At 37.5% G+C, this 15055-nt stretch overlaps 1 protein-coding gene, 2 long non-coding RNA genes and 1 other non-coding gene across 4 annotated transcripts in view; 1 reads left to right on the top strand and 3 right to left on the bottom strand.

Annotated features, from left to right (window-relative positions):
- The window catches only part of LOC149717669 (uncharacterized), a 180873-nt gene that overhangs the window by 152256 nt on the left and 13562 nt on the right, over positions 1-15055 (top strand). The window contains exon 9 of the long non-coding RNA XR_016367242.1: positions 3517-3617. This is a non-coding gene — a long non-coding RNA (uncharacterized LOC149717669). The remainder of the gene's footprint in view (positions 1-3516; positions 3618-15055) is intronic.
- On the bottom strand, positions 3477-4630 carry LOC149717672 (uncharacterized). Its single transcript, XR_016367253.1, has 4 exons — positions 4295-4630; positions 4143-4224; positions 4016-4052; positions 3477-3613 (listed from the first exon to the last, which is right to left on the bottom strand). It is a non-coding gene; the product is annotated as an uncharacterized LOC149717672 (long non-coding RNA).
- Positions 4962-10038, bottom strand: LOC149717671 (uncharacterized). The gene is made up of 12 exons (XM_089834550.1): positions 9972-10038; positions 7772-9853; positions 7583-7708; positions 7355-7509; positions 7122-7290; positions 6643-7069; positions 6338-6580; positions 6242-6278; positions 6072-6172; positions 5888-6010; positions 5607-5820; positions 4962-5544 (listed from the first exon to the last, which is right to left on the bottom strand). The coding sequence occupies exons 1-12, from the start codon at positions 10036-10038 to the stop codon at positions 5278-5280; spliced, it is 4011 nt and encodes a 1336-aa protein (XP_089690676.1). The 3' UTR covers positions 4962-5277.
- Positions 12157-12228, bottom strand: TRNAG-UCC (transfer RNA glycine (anticodon UCC)). The gene has a single exon. It is a non-coding gene; the product is annotated as a tRNA-Gly (tRNA).

Below are 15055 nucleotides of genomic sequence, written 5' to 3'. Positions count from 1 at the left end.
ACTTAGCAAAAGATGTTGTAGAGTGTTAGGCCTAACTTTAGGGATGGTACCGACTAAGGTGTTGTTTTCTCTCTCAATCTCATGGGCTAGATAATAAGAGTCAACGTATAAATTTTGGCTTTTTGTTTTGCGGGTCTTGATCAATTGTTATTGTCTTATTATTGCGCTGGCCAGTAACGTCTGGTTATAGTTTTTCTAGGTATTTCCCGCTTTATCCCGGGTGTTGAAAACGGTACTGGCAATTATTTTTCTCTACGAGCGTTGGGTTGTATTCAACAGATGGCCCTCGGTGGAATTGCGTTGTACCATACCGTGTTTTGGGGGGAAAAAATTAGCCATTATGCCAGTTAGCTAGCGAAGATTGTGAGGGAAAACCGTCTGGGTTTTTATACGATTCGTTAACCCTAACTAGGGCCTAAATTGATCATCCTAAATCTTTCGCGCTTGCTTCTTTCATTAATTGTTTGAGTTTTTTTAAACTGCTTAATTAGGCCTAGTGTTGATGCATTTATTTAAAAAGGGAATTTATGACGTTGCATGTGGAGGTAGGGAGGGCAACTATCCGTCGTCTGCTTAATTTTAAAAGACGTTTGCGAGAGTACATCAAGAGGGAAAGCTATTTATTTCATCAATTGAAGATGCTATGCTAGATCTTAGTTTTCTAATTAAATTTTTGGCCAGTGTTCGGAAATTGTTCCGAGTTTTGATAAAGTAGAATTTTGGTTTTGGTTTGGGGGCGGGAAGGAAAGAGGAATGATGACACCGAGGCCTTAATTTTAATAACTTATTCGCGATGCATTCGTATTCAAACCAAGGCTTAGTAACAAAAATAACTGTCTCTTCTCTCTCTCTCTCTCTCTCTCTCTCTCTCTCTCGCTCTCGAGATTGAAATGAGAGATTTTTTTTATTTTTCATTTCATTTTGAGTCGCTTTGCTCTATTCCGCTCCTTTTGCTCGAATCGAGAAGGACCCTAGCATGCACCAGCGCAGCACTAGAGAGAGAGAAAAAAAACGCAAGTTTCATTTCTTAATTGAATTCATCCAACACAAAGAACGTGTAGAAAAACTGATAGAGGATTTTTCCTCTTTCCTGACTTTCTCATCTTTCTTTTTTTTTTCTTTCATTTTTCGCTGGATATAGATGCGATTTTAATATCCGCCAGATTAAATAGTAGGGGAAGTGGAGAGAGAGAGAGAGAGAGAGAACGAGAGAGTTGGTAGTTTTTGGCGTTTCTGAGGGGATATCCATACCATTTTTTTATCGCTTAAACTTTTCTATTGAAAATTTTGGATGGTTTGAAATTTTGAATCGAAGACTGTGTAATCAAATGAGGGAGAGAACACTCAGATTCGAAAGTTACAGAGAAACGTCTTTTGTAAAGTTATCAAAGGCGTAGTGAATGATAAAATATTGAAAATTTCGCCTGACGGCTTTCTTCTCGAGAAATAAATTAGAAGTGACACCGAGAATTCATTCCTCTCTCCAGTCTCTACTTCTCTCCACTGATGAAACTAAGAGATTTTAGCGGGCTATCTAAGGGGGGAAATTACTCTTGCCCCTTTAGTGCAAGTACTCTCTATTAAAAAAAACCTACTTATACCCATTGTCAACAACGCAATCTCGCCGCTATTTAATTTTCTGAATTTAAATTTTATGGTTAACCCCTGGTTTAGAGGGTGGGGGGTAAGGGGTTGGCGAAGAAGATTTTGAACCATCGTTTTGGACCCCCTCCCCCAATCCCCTTTACCACGTTCTCCTATACATACAGACTGTGTTATATAGGTTTTTAAGGGAGTTTGAGGAAGACACCATTGGACTAACATTCTAAATGACTTTTTGATAGCCGCGATTTTTTCCGTTTTTCTTATCCACGGGCTACGTCGTTGAGATTCCTACTTATTAATTCATGGAAGAACGCGCAATCTTTCCCGAGGTTTTTTTCTTTTCTTTTTTTTTTTTTTTTTTACTCTCTGTTTTTCTCTCTTTATACTCCTCAGAAGCAAAAAACGGAGGAGAGAGAGAGAAGAGATAAGGCCGCCGCGAGAGATCTGGCTTTTTCTTTCCTTTTTCCTCTTTTTTTACTCTCTCTCTCTCTCACTCTCTCCTGAACGCTCTTTTCTTTTTTTATTAAGTTCCTCTATTTGAACAAAAAGCGATTCCTTTATCCACTTTGGAAATCGCGCTGGCTGCTCTCGTGGTCTCCGTTTTTCTCGCTATTTCTCTCTTTTCCTCTTTCTCTCTCTCACTCTCAACCTCTTATTTCTCTCTTTTTTTATTTCCTCTTCCCTCCCTCCTCCCTTTCACCCCCGAATCGCTACTTGCCTCTTTTCTGGGATCTAAAAGTCTTTAAAGGAGTAGTAAAACGTTTAAAAATTACGGACTTAGATTTCAATTTTCTTATGACGTAGTTTTAGTTAAGTCGAAGGAAGAACTCTGGCTCGGTTCTTGATAAAACTTGTAAAATGTAGGCTTGAAAAGTATGAAAAACTGTCAGACGATTTAACTAAAGATTTACTAAGCGGTTTCTATGCTGGATTTAGTCCCGTTCTGGTTTAAAACGGCCGCCATTTTAAAATAGTCCCCCTTCGGCAGCCATTTTGAAAATATGTTTTTTGTATTTCTTGCACCTTACAATAATAGCGTCGTAGGTGTAATTAATTCCTACAGTCAATTATGCGAGAAACAATTAAGATCCTCCATTGAGGAATGTTAGTCAACAAAAAAAAATTAATAACATTTTAAATTCACTTCATCACCCCTTTAAATAAAAAATAAATAAATTCCACCTCCTGATATCTCTTTTAAATCCGCGGTTTTCTATGAAATTGACTACTTTTTTCCTAACGCTCTCTCTACACTGTTTATTCGCTATCTTGTGTCATTAGATCGCTGGCGGTTTTGGTAGTTTTTGGGGGGTGACAGTTTGGTTTTTGTGTGGTTTTGTATCAGGCTGCTTTTTCACCCCTCGATCCCCTTCATTATTCAAACCAGAGAGAAGAAAAATTTCATTAAAAATACATCTCTCTCTCTCCTTGAAAACGCGACCTCTCTCTACTGTGGGGGTTTTTTTTTTCATTCTGTTAAATAACTGTTGAATATTTTACCGATTTTCTTTTCTTTTTTTTTCAAAAGTTATTTTTGAAATGAAATGGATTTTTTTAGCCCTGCAGGGTATTTTTAATTCATTTGCAAGTACTTTATAAAATCCAGTATATTTAATTATTTAGTTAAGAGCAGTTTATAGTCTGCAAAACCTTGGAGGAATGCAAATTATAATTTCTTGCGCGGAATTAATGCTCAGTTAAAACACGTGATTGAAACTTCGTTAGGCTTAATTTTATTGAAAAGGTGATTAATACCTTTCATACGCAATTAACACGTGTCATTGTTAATACAACAGAAACGGTCCGGTTTTATAGTTCTGTATTTTATTGATGTTATCATATATTTTATCGATTAGAAAATGGAAAAATATGGAGTTTGTTTTGAAATTTAGTTTCGTTGTTTCTTTCTAGGTGGCGATAGCGTCATTATGGATGGATTCTCTTTTCAAAAATATTAACGCCAGATGGCGATGGTATTTCAGGTCCACACGCTTCATCGATCGTATATCTAGGTAAGTTGAAAATTTTTAAATTGTTTTATCTTTAGTTTTGAGAAAAATTTAGAGCAACCTTTTATGTTAAAAATATAAAACCTTCAATAGAAATAGGCCTACTAAAATATTTATTTTGAATAATTAGTTTAATAGGATATTTTGAAACTAATACAACCAAAAATCTATAGTATAAATTCCATGATACAACCTAATATTGTAAATGGGAGGAAGACTATATTACTGCTTTATAACTAATTAAGCTCTTTTAAAACTGCGCTAAATTAACGGATTCACAAACTCTGCTGCTATAAGATATACTACAAAATAGGCTTATACATTTCTTTTCTTTTTTCCACTGAAACTAAATACTTAAACAATTAGAATTCAAGAAATCTACAAACTTGCCCTTAACATACCTCCATATATAATAAAAATTTACAACAGCAGCTGAACCTAACGCATCAAAAAAGAAAATTATACGCAACCTTGGTCAGTTAACCCACATGTTGGTCAAGCCTTAAGGGCATGACATCCATATATTACCTTGGCCATAAAATTCATTCATAAATAATGGACGGACTCGTAGTAAAATTCGTATCTATTAGAGATAAAGCGAGCCAATCCCCTGCTTATACCAAAAAAGAAAACAGATAAATATACATCCAGGTGTGTTTTCGGTGTAAATACTATCATACTGTGTAGCTTGAGGGAATAGAGAAGGACGAAAAGTTGAAAGCCAATTTGATCTTAATTGACTATAGCTTCGTTTCGTAGTGACCATCTGCAAGGGTTTTTATAGAGCAGCTCGCATGATAGAATAAATTATATACGAGAGACTAGTTGACCAAGAAAACTCGCTCTCGGCTAAAAAGGGCAAGGCAAAAATAAAATGGCGCATCTTTTGGCACGCGTCGTTGGTCACCTGCCGTCTTTGACACGTGCCTACCTTGGTTACCTTCTGCCTTTTAACTTTTTGCCACGCCACGCGCCAGACCATATTTTTGGCTATAAGAATTCACTATTTTCGAGTTTACCTTGCCGCAAAGTGGTTTTGTAGTCGCGTGTAAGGCCCAGATGGCCCCGCAAAAAGTCTATAACAACGGCTGCTAAACCTTAATTGGCTTTTCTTACCTTTTATGGACTAAACTTATACTTTTTTTCTAAAAAAAATGTTCTCGGAGTCCAGAAGGTTTTCAAATTTCAGTACCCTCATGGTTATTCGAGCTTTTAAATAACATTTTACCGAGTTTTTATAACGCGAAACAAAACACCATATGTTTAGTACGATTTCAAAGAAATATTTTAATCCAATTTAATTTAGGAAATTAAATTGCAAAGAATATAAAAGTACTTAATAATAATTATAATGTAAGCTTATAAAATTTGGGGAAAATTTATATATAACAGTTTATAATTATTATAAAGGTTTAACTGTGATCAGATATTTAAATATTTAAATTTTTCTTAATGAAACGTAATTAACCGGTGGGTATAGTAACAAGCTGCTAAGTCAAGATTGGCTGTCCTAATTGGCTAATTTTCAATCCTTTAAAATGATAATTCATTTTGTACACAATTAACCTCTGCACTCAAGCCAAAAATTGGTTATTTTCGAGGATTTTTTTTTATAAAAATGACTAAAATATTGTGGACTAAACTCATTTAGGTCAACGTTTTTTTACGCGTTACTTTCCGTGCTTGTTCCTGGTAAAGTCGAATTGAACTTCTTCAATTCATCGCGAATGGCTTTTATAACGGATTGAGCTGGTTCGGTCACTTTGACCGCTCCGATATAATCATCGGGGTTGACCCCTTCCTTCTCGTGAACGTCCACTAAGACGGGGGCCGAAGCTGCCATACTTCCTCTATGCGTATGAATCCCCTCAATTGGACTGTCCGGCGTTGAACTTGGCGCTGTCATAGGCGTATCCCGAACTTGACCGCTCTTTAAATTGAAATGAGTGTTAAGTAATAGACAATTTAAGTTAGAATTCTATATTAACCCACGTGTTTAACGGGATGTTTATCCGAATGTAAGAACAGTGGCTCAGTTTGAACCGCGGAATTATGGTGGCGATCCCCTGGTCTAGAATCTTCGGAACCAGTTGGAGATTGTGGTAAACCAGGACTTTCACCTTTGAATGTAGACCATACGACCTTTGGGGCTGAAGAGTCTTCTTTCCCGCTTAACTCGTGTTCGGCTAGAGTTTCGCAAACGCTGCTACTTTGGGATGGGAATCAAAAGTGTTTAATGGTTGTAGTTTGTACTTTGTCTTATTGAGAATTACTTGTGTTTATCGCCGAATGTGGCGGTGACTCCCCCTTTTTTGTGTTTGGGTGATCGGAAACTTTGGAATCCGGGGCTCAAACTTCGTTCTGATTTCTCCGGTTGGATTCTTTTGCTCCTAGCACTGTAAAGAAAACAATCTCAGAATAAGATGTTGTCTAGAGAAGTAAATAGGAATGTCATACCTATTGTATAGTCTTCGACCCGTCGTTTTTGCAATCGTATCGTCCAGTAGTTCATTTATTTTCTCTCGAACTTTGATTTCGGTTGGAAGAACATCCGGAGGCTTGAAATTTGTCAGTTTTGTTTAATTAAAAGTTTGAAAAAGGTAATTTTAAAACGGAAATTGTATTACCGATGCGGAAACCTTGTTCGAATGCCTTCTCGCTTTGCTGAAAAGTAAACATTTACTTAGTGAATAGGTCCCCTCAAGATTTGTTATAATGCTTACCCTTCTTTGATCTCTTGAGGAGGCAATGGCGCTGTTGAAGGCAATGTATCAGTTTCGTGTGGTGATGTGGGAGGAGATGGTAACGGTACGTGGTCAAAATATCCATTATTACTATCCGGAGATACTGTGCTGGCGCTCCCATTTGCTTTAATGGCTTTTCTGGCGTGTTTTCTACGCGATGTACCAATTGGAGAATCCTCAAAAGCTGGGTTGACGATTCCATTTTCCGTTTGTGTCGCTTCACTAATATGATCGTGAAACGTTATGACACTCTTATCGAACGAAGGTTTAATAAAGTAACTTACTTTTCCAGTAGGGTTCTAAATCTTTTTGATTTTGCCTTAATGGTTGCCATATCCGTATCGGAACTTCCGCTACTGGTACTCGTTCCCGGTACATCTGGTAAGGGACGTTTTGATTCAATTTCCTCCGTTTTTGGAGTCTTTTGCTTCTTGGACTTGGCCCCTTCTCCGTCTGACGACTGTACCACACTCAATGTCACTGTCCCTTCTTGTAAGGCCTGCTCAACGTTCCTAAATCCGTATGATGGTGAAGCTGGTTCCGATTCAGGGTCAACATCCACAGTTTTGGGTGGCTTTTTGCAACAACGATAGTAGGCCAAAGCCCCGCAGACCAGTAAAGCTATTGAGATCCCGGTTACTGCAATGGCTACCAGTATGACCCATTGACGACCATTCGTCATTGTAGATAGTGCCGCGTCTTTCTTAAAAGCTACGCCATATCTTAGAGAAAAGTTACGACTTAATTGTAATTCGTTTCTTACGTTCAGCTGGTACTATCAGTTCAAATCCAACATCTCTTTCCATCTCTTCTTTTGTTATTAATTTGAAGATGTCCGAAGCCGTTGTAGCCCTAACCGCAACGTCATCGACTGCAATGACGTAATATAGTTCGGTGCGTCCATGAATGGCGTCAACTGCCCATCCTACTAACTAATTTACAAAAAGTTTGAAATGATTAACTAACTTAGTCTGAGATGGAACCTCAACCAAATACCTTGACTTTAATGGCAACATCTTCGTATACGCTTCGTCTTTTCCTGTCTCTCAAACCATAATTGCGTCTATGAGCTAATTTGTAAGCCCTCTCTAATCTCCGCGGTAAATCTTCCCAAGTGTATGGTTTCCATTTATGAGATTCTGCTTCGAGAACTGACGTATTTGTTGTGATTTGTTAGCGTTATGTTCAGCTTAATCATGGACTGTAACATTATTTATTATTTACTTGTTCTAATCCAATACGCTTTATCGAGCAAATAAGCTGGTGGTTCCGTCTTTGAAGTTAAAGTCGTGGATGTTTCCAAGTTTAGTGACGTCATTGGTGTTTGTATTTCATTGTTATCCACTGGATCTGTTAAATATAAGTGTGTTAAATGATTATTTCTAGTAATTAGGTTTAAAGGTTATAGTTTACTTGATGGCTGAATGGTTTGATTGTCTTTAGTAGGAAGTAGAGTAGTAGTAGTACTTGGCACCTCAGTTATTTCCGGTAAAGTTATACTAGTTGGCGTTGGCAGTTTAGACTCCACGTCTTTTTGAGTCGTCACCGTCGGTGTTATAGATTCTTCATCATGGACCCCTTCTCTTTTACTCGAATCCATTTTGGTTTCAACTTTACTTTCTACAGAATCAGTAATGGTTTTCGAAGCAACTTCCTCGTTAGTTTCAACAACTTTGGTCGGATTAGGACTGGGGTCTACCACTTTGCTATCAATCCCCGCCGCGTCCATTGACGGTGTCACTTTCGGTAAGCTTTGGCTTGGTTCGATCGCCACAGATGCTAAATCAGGATTCGTGACTGACGTTTCTGGTATGACCACTATGTCCGAACTCATACTTGGAGTGATAACGTCTGATGCTGGTGGGTCCGAAGCTTCCAATTCGGATCTTGAGAAATCCGAGGCTTCGTTGGGATCTAAGGACCTAGGTACCCTGAATGATGTACTTCGAAGAACATTTTCCGAAGTGTCATTTAAAGATACGGTGTCTGATGTATCTGGTTGCGATGAAATTTGAGGTTGAATCGGGTCATTTTCGCTGAAGATTGGGGTATCTATGTCGCTCGATTGGATCATTAAACGGGATGAAGCTGGATAACCGTACCACGTCGCTGTGTTAAATTCGTTGACGGGTGTCTCCACAATATTTATCGTTTCTTTCTCTAAAGTACTGACCATGTCCCATGACTCCACTATATGTACAGAGGGTACCAATATAATGACAACTGACGGTTTCAAATACTCGGAACTGAATGGTACTTTAGTCATGGTATCCTTTGACATATCATAGTTCGAAGTTGCGTCAAATTCCTCAAAGATTTCCGAGGACATCGTTGAACTAAACTCTTCAGTATAATTTACAAAACTCATTGACGCTAATTCCACGGTAGTAGTATTTTCAGATAATAATCCCATTGTAGTAGAATTTCCCGGGGCAAACTCTTTGGTAGATGTGTTTTCAACCATTTTCGAACTAACGTCTAAAAATGTGGTACTTGCTAGTTTTTGGGTTGAACCGATAGCATCCCCGAAGGAAGGTGAAGGGCTAAAAACGACACTGGAAACCAAGTTTTCTGGTACAAAACTAAAGCTCTGATAACTCTGGTAGTTTTGTGGTCCGTCAGTCGAAGAAGAAGATGGACTGTAAACAGCGCTAGAAACTATGTTTTCCGGTAAAAAGTTCAAACTCTGATAACTATGCTGTCCATCAATTGTCGCGGTACTCGATGGAAAATATACATTGGTGACGGGTTCGGGGTCTATAAAAGTACTGTATAAAGAGTTAAAACTAACTACAGACGACATTAAAACTTTGGAATCGGAATAATATTGGTTTGAAGTAAAATCGCTACTAAAACGTGTCGTATAGAAAATGGAAGATTCGACGGCTAATTTATCCGTATTTTGGGGGACCATGGTTGGCGATGGTTCTAATTGATCGGTGAATGGTGGTAACGTTGATGATTCTAATGAGGAAGGCACTCTTTGCGAATCGATTTGAGGCGAGTCTACGTCGTAGATCGCGCTGGACGATGGCGTTATTGGCACGATTGAACTCATTACCGCGGTCATCTCGAAGAGAGACGAGGGTCCTTCGTACGGAAGAGAAGTTCGCGTCAAATCTCCCTCAAATTCGCTGGACACTGGGCTCCAGTCTTCGACAAACGAGGACTGAAGAGCCGGGATGACGGGCATTATCATTGATGACGAGGTTATCTCTTCTTCATTTAGAGAAGATGATGACGCGTCTCGGGGAGTGGGCGTTCCCTCTACGGAATTTACTACTACGGACGTTACGGTGATGTCACTTTTTATTTTCAAGGATTTGCGATGAGGGTCCCAGTTTTCGGGCGGACCATCCCCGGAATAATGCTCCCAAGGATTCCATTCTTTAGTTTCTTCACCTCGCTTTCTCCACATTCTAACCATCGGGTCAGCGTCCCGCCCTTTTGATAGGGGTTGGTTTATGAATGCGGATAAAGTTCCCGCATTTTCGCCTATCGAAAATGAGGGTTGAAAGAGTTAAATCGTTAATCAATTAGGCTTAAACAATATTGTCATTAGGACAAATATAAACCTTGTAATGCGTAGTTAATTATAAAGGCAATGTCTTACCATCAGTAAGGTACGTCCATTGGGATAATACGATAATTAGCGTCAAAGTTAATCTTGGACGATACATTCTCCTTTAGTTGACTAACAACGAATGGTGATTTGATACTGTGAACGGATTGGCGAGCGGTTTTTGTGACCGGAAGACGACCTTCCACCACCGCTGTTCATAAACTATTCAGTGATGTCCCGTGAACAATAGCCCACGGGACGAGGAGCGAGTTCGGTTACGCGATCTCCATTATACTTTTTTTCAAAAAATCCTCGACCATCTATTAAATGAGTTTAGTTATATCTCTTTTTTCCCATTGAATATTTACGGCAAAGAGAAGAGGAGATCACTTTTTAATGAAAGTTCATCCATCCGAATCTGGACTTCCGTTTCCCAAATATCATCTCGTCAGTTCTACTTCATCCCGAACCTATTTTACGCGATTCCAAATATCCAACTTCCACTTCCGGATCACCTCTGATGCTTGAACATTCTTTATGTTATGTATTTTTTTTCTCTCCCAATTTTTGCGACAGAACGGAAACTGTTCGTACCTCTCCGGGTACTTCTTATGACAATGGAAGGAAATAATGATACGATGGTAACGAATTATTAAAGGGCCTCGGTGGTTTTAGTTATGGCTGTCAGCTTCTGTCTTCGGGCTGTGCCCCTTTTGTACTTCACCCCTGCTCCGATACAAACCCCTTTTTGCTAAGGGATAATTGTATTCGCGCCCCACCGAATCAGACCGCTAATGTTTATTTTGTTTCGAGTTACCCGGCCCTTATTGTAACCATGGCAACCCTTGGCTCTCTCTTACACTGTTGTCCTCTATAGGGTTTATTGATGGAGGGAGTGTTTTAAGCTATTCCAACCTTACCAAATTCCCAACGTTTCTAAAGGTGAAGTTGGTGATAAAATTTCTTTCGAAATGCCCTATCAGGGGCGTCACCTTAACTTGGGAGTATTACGTAAAGGAGGAATGTTAGGTTTAGTTTCAAATAAGAGTCTTAGGTTAAGTTGGTGATATATATATATGGGTGTAGATGGAAGTTATAATTCTTCGATCGTATTATACTCACTCACCGGCCGGTCTTTATGCCTTTATTGTGGTAGATGTCACTTATTTCCTGGATAGGAGTGTCCAAAAATAGGTTCTTGGGATTGTTAGGCTAACGGTGGTACCAGTACCATCACGGAGAACACCGTCTAGAGAAGGCAAACCCGCTTATACTGTTAATAAATATAAGGTGTCGTAAGTTAAATTGAAACCACTGTGACCCTAGCAATTTTGAAAATCGTAACTCAACAACAATTGACCAAGAAAGCTAATCTGGAAATAAATGATGTATTGAAATAGAGCTAGTGATAGAAAGAAATAAAGCATACCCAATATTTTCCAAATAATGCGGTTAGGTTTTGGGATTCAGACTTAACACCGCGAATTCTATCCCACAAAGTGATGATTTTTCAAAAATACTTCAAATCTCATACAATCCGTTTTAGTCTGATATAAACTGGTGTGAGGGTCAACTACTGGGTGGAGTTTCGGAAGGTCGTTGTATCTATAACATTCAATTAAGGCTCTATGCCTGAACAGTTTTATTGAACTCTTAATGATGAATGGGAAATTAGGTAAAAACATTTAAATTTATCCATTTTAATAACATTTACCTGAAAATACAATAGTGTATCATGTAATAATTTAAATAATTTGATTCAGAACGTATAAAGTATATCGTCTAGCCATCGTAAATCAATGCGTATCGCGTTTTGATGGAATAATTTTGGAATTTATTATCATACATCAATATTATAACGTTTTTGAAGCGTGTATACTTAAAAATTATTTAATTGCCCATTAACCTTGTAATAGTTTTATATCAAAAAAACCATTCTTCTCTCTTATCTGAAAGTTTCAATCTTGACCCTTAAAGGCCACGGTCCAAATTCAAAGACTAAAATGGAGTTTTTACTCAACTAAAATTTTAAGTGGACTTGGCGGTCAACTATTTATCGGTTCACGAAGGGCTAATCACATTCGTATTCCCTGTACTAATCGTAATATAGCTTTTGATCATAAATTGAATATTTTATAAGATGTATCGATAAGATACGTTCCATAAGTTTGTCACTGGTTAATGAAAGCAAGTGACTTATCATATTTGAATAATGTGAAATAAAAAAATATTCAATTGCATTGGCCGGGAGTCGAACCCGGGTCAACTGCTTGGAAGGCAGCTATTCTCACCGCTATACCACCAATGCTTGAACACTATCGTCTTTAAAAATAAACAAATCAAGAAAACAAGTTCTTAAGGAAACAAAACTTAACCTCAAACCGGCATTTGCAAATATTATTTTTGCAGATTGTCAGATAAAAATACAGGGTGTAATCAAATTCTCTGCAAGACTTTTAAAGTCAATAAACTGGGCTTTAAAGGGAATATAACACCCAATCATAAGTTCATAAGATATCTTCCATAAGTTTGTCACCTGTTACTGTTGAGAGCTTGTCATGGAGTGACCTAGGTAATTCATAAATTCTTGTAAAGCGACGCCTGGTGAGGCGCTATCAAAGGCTTAGTACAGACTAAATAGGAAGATGGAAGTCCTGCAAAATTAACCACCGAGTGTAGGACTTCCAATTCTCGCTTGTCGTTCTCCCTCGAACTAGCTCGAGCTGTAATTCTCTAGCATTACAAAGTATAGGTAGTGTCATACTTATAGAACATATCTTATAAAATTATGATGAATCGTAATTTGAATATTATGCAAAATTATTACGCCATTTAATAGACATAAAACCTTTTAGATGCATAAAACGAACTTTAAATACCCTAATTACTCCCATTAATTTGCATAGAATGTACACTTCAACTGTATTTAAATGGAGATAACCTTGTATTTTTTCCTTTCTTCATTAATAACCTCGATAAATCAATTTTTTCCCGATTATAAAATATAATAACATAAAAAAATAAGTATTTAGATAAAAAAAGCAATGTCAAGGCTGGCTAAAGACGCGATGCGATGTTTCTATGCATAGTTTTCATACAAGGAGGATTGATACAATTTACACCTGGAAACCAGGCTACTTGTCGGACAAAGTGTAGTAACAAGTAGCCTCGTCTCCTGGTGTAAATATTTTTTTATGTAATTCTTTTCTATTTATAAAAATATTACTTAATATTCACGAACCGTGCTGGGTCCTTCCGCCCCGCTATGGGGCAAGGGTTTTTTATATGGTTTTATTTTTTAACCCAATAGGTACAACCGCTCAGTTTATTTTTTTTTTTTACTAGAAAAAGGCTTAGCATTCCCCCTAACCCCTACCTGAGCTTGTATATTTACGAACCCACTTGGATACGCTCTGTCGGATAATTATTAGGCCAAAATTACGTGTAGTTTCGTGCTCTGCGTGAGACACCGACTCCCTTCACCGGCTGTGGGCCAAGTTACCATCATCCTTAACTCTTCTTCTCAATTTTTTAATTTTTCAAATAGTACAAAGGCGTAAGTAGTAAATGCAAAATCCATTAAGAACAATTGTGACTTCTTTAAATTTTAAAGTGAATGTCAATTACGTAGTGTTTCAGAAACGTGAAGCGACTTAGTTGTTAAGTGTAAATTTATCACAAAAACTTCTCAAGCCTAATATCATAAGTTTATAAGATATGTGCCATAAGTGTGACACTTCCTCTTCGAGGTAGTTCGAGAACGACAAGCGAGAATTGACTAGTAACTACACTCGATGGTTAATTTTGCAGTCCATCTTCCTATTTAGTCCTTATCAGGCGTCGCTTTACGAGAATGAGAATCTATGACGTTTCACTACGTCACTTTATGACAAGGTCTCAGTAACCAGTGTCAAACTTATGGAACGTATCTTATGAACTTATGCTAATATGAAATAAAATTATATAAGCACGTGTCGTTTATCTCGCGCCAAAATTAAAGTACCTGAAGCGGTAGACTTTTTCTTACAGTCTTGAAAAATTAATTCAAGAGCATTTTCTTTTTCTCCTTAAATGTTTTTTCTTTCAAATTAAGAAACAAAAATGTGTACAAAAATAAGGGTGACGCGCTGCGTGGCTCTCGCTGTATATATAGATGCGTCGTTCTAATTGGATAAATCTTGATAACATTGTTTGATTAAGCTTAGGAATTAGTTATTATATATACTATAGCTATGGTAGAAAGGATGTTAGCTGACAATAGTGAATCTTTATCCCTCAGGGGCTAGAAAAAAAGAAAGATTTTCGTTTTCTTTTAGCCTGTCTTCCTAACCAGGTGTGTGAAAACTCCTTATTAACATAAAGGTTTAATTTTTTTTTTATCATTTCTTCTTGAACTTGAGAGTACAGTTGACCAACCTACCATTGTTTCTAGTTATAAAACATATCCAGATAATTTCGGTGAAAGGATTCAAAGGGGTAATGAATGAAACATATAAAATTACGTAGATTCAACAATTTCTAGATTTTAAATCACCATTTGCAAATTTTCTTCTAGTTTAAAAGTTGCCTTTTCTCGACATGCAAATTAAAAATTCATTTCAGGCTTCTCTATCTTCTTAACTTTCTTTATTCAGGGACAAATTTTTTTTTAAACTATTACTTAAGTCTGTAATAGTGCGTGTAGTTATGGGTACGTTTTTTTCAGTCTATAATATTTTTATTTAATATATAAAAAAAGGTGGGCGGATAGGTATAGAACGGAAATCACGGTGAAGCGTGAAGCTCAAAATAATTTCCATAAATTCTCACTGTACCAATACATATTGAAGGGTACGAAACACGAACGCGTAAGGTTCTCTCTCTCTCACTCTAAGTTAGGCTTAACAATATATTTTTATTTTATATTAATAAATGGACTTTTTGTCTGGGTATTTTCGGGTGAAATATTTAACCACGACCAAGGTTAGGTTGTTACGCTCTCCCGTAACCGTTTTACCGTTAAATTACCACGCTTTTAACACGCGTAACGTTACATTTAAATCCATTAACACGATGATGGTGCGTTAGGCCTAGGTGGGAAATTGAATATAATTATTTTGGTGAGGGAGGTAATTATGAAACTGTTACACACCGCC

Source organism: Phalangium opilio, unplaced genomic scaffold (assembly GCF_054372755.1).
Source record: "Phalangium opilio isolate 3A_F unplaced genomic scaffold, DU_Popi_V2 ptg000003l_1, whole genome shotgun sequence".
In the NCBI taxonomy this organism is placed as follows: Eukaryota; Metazoa; Arthropoda; class Arachnida; order Opiliones; family Phalangiidae; genus Phalangium; species Phalangium opilio.
The sequence above is the reverse complement of the archived record's forward strand: the minus strand, read 5'-3'. Positions and strand labels throughout refer to the sequence as shown.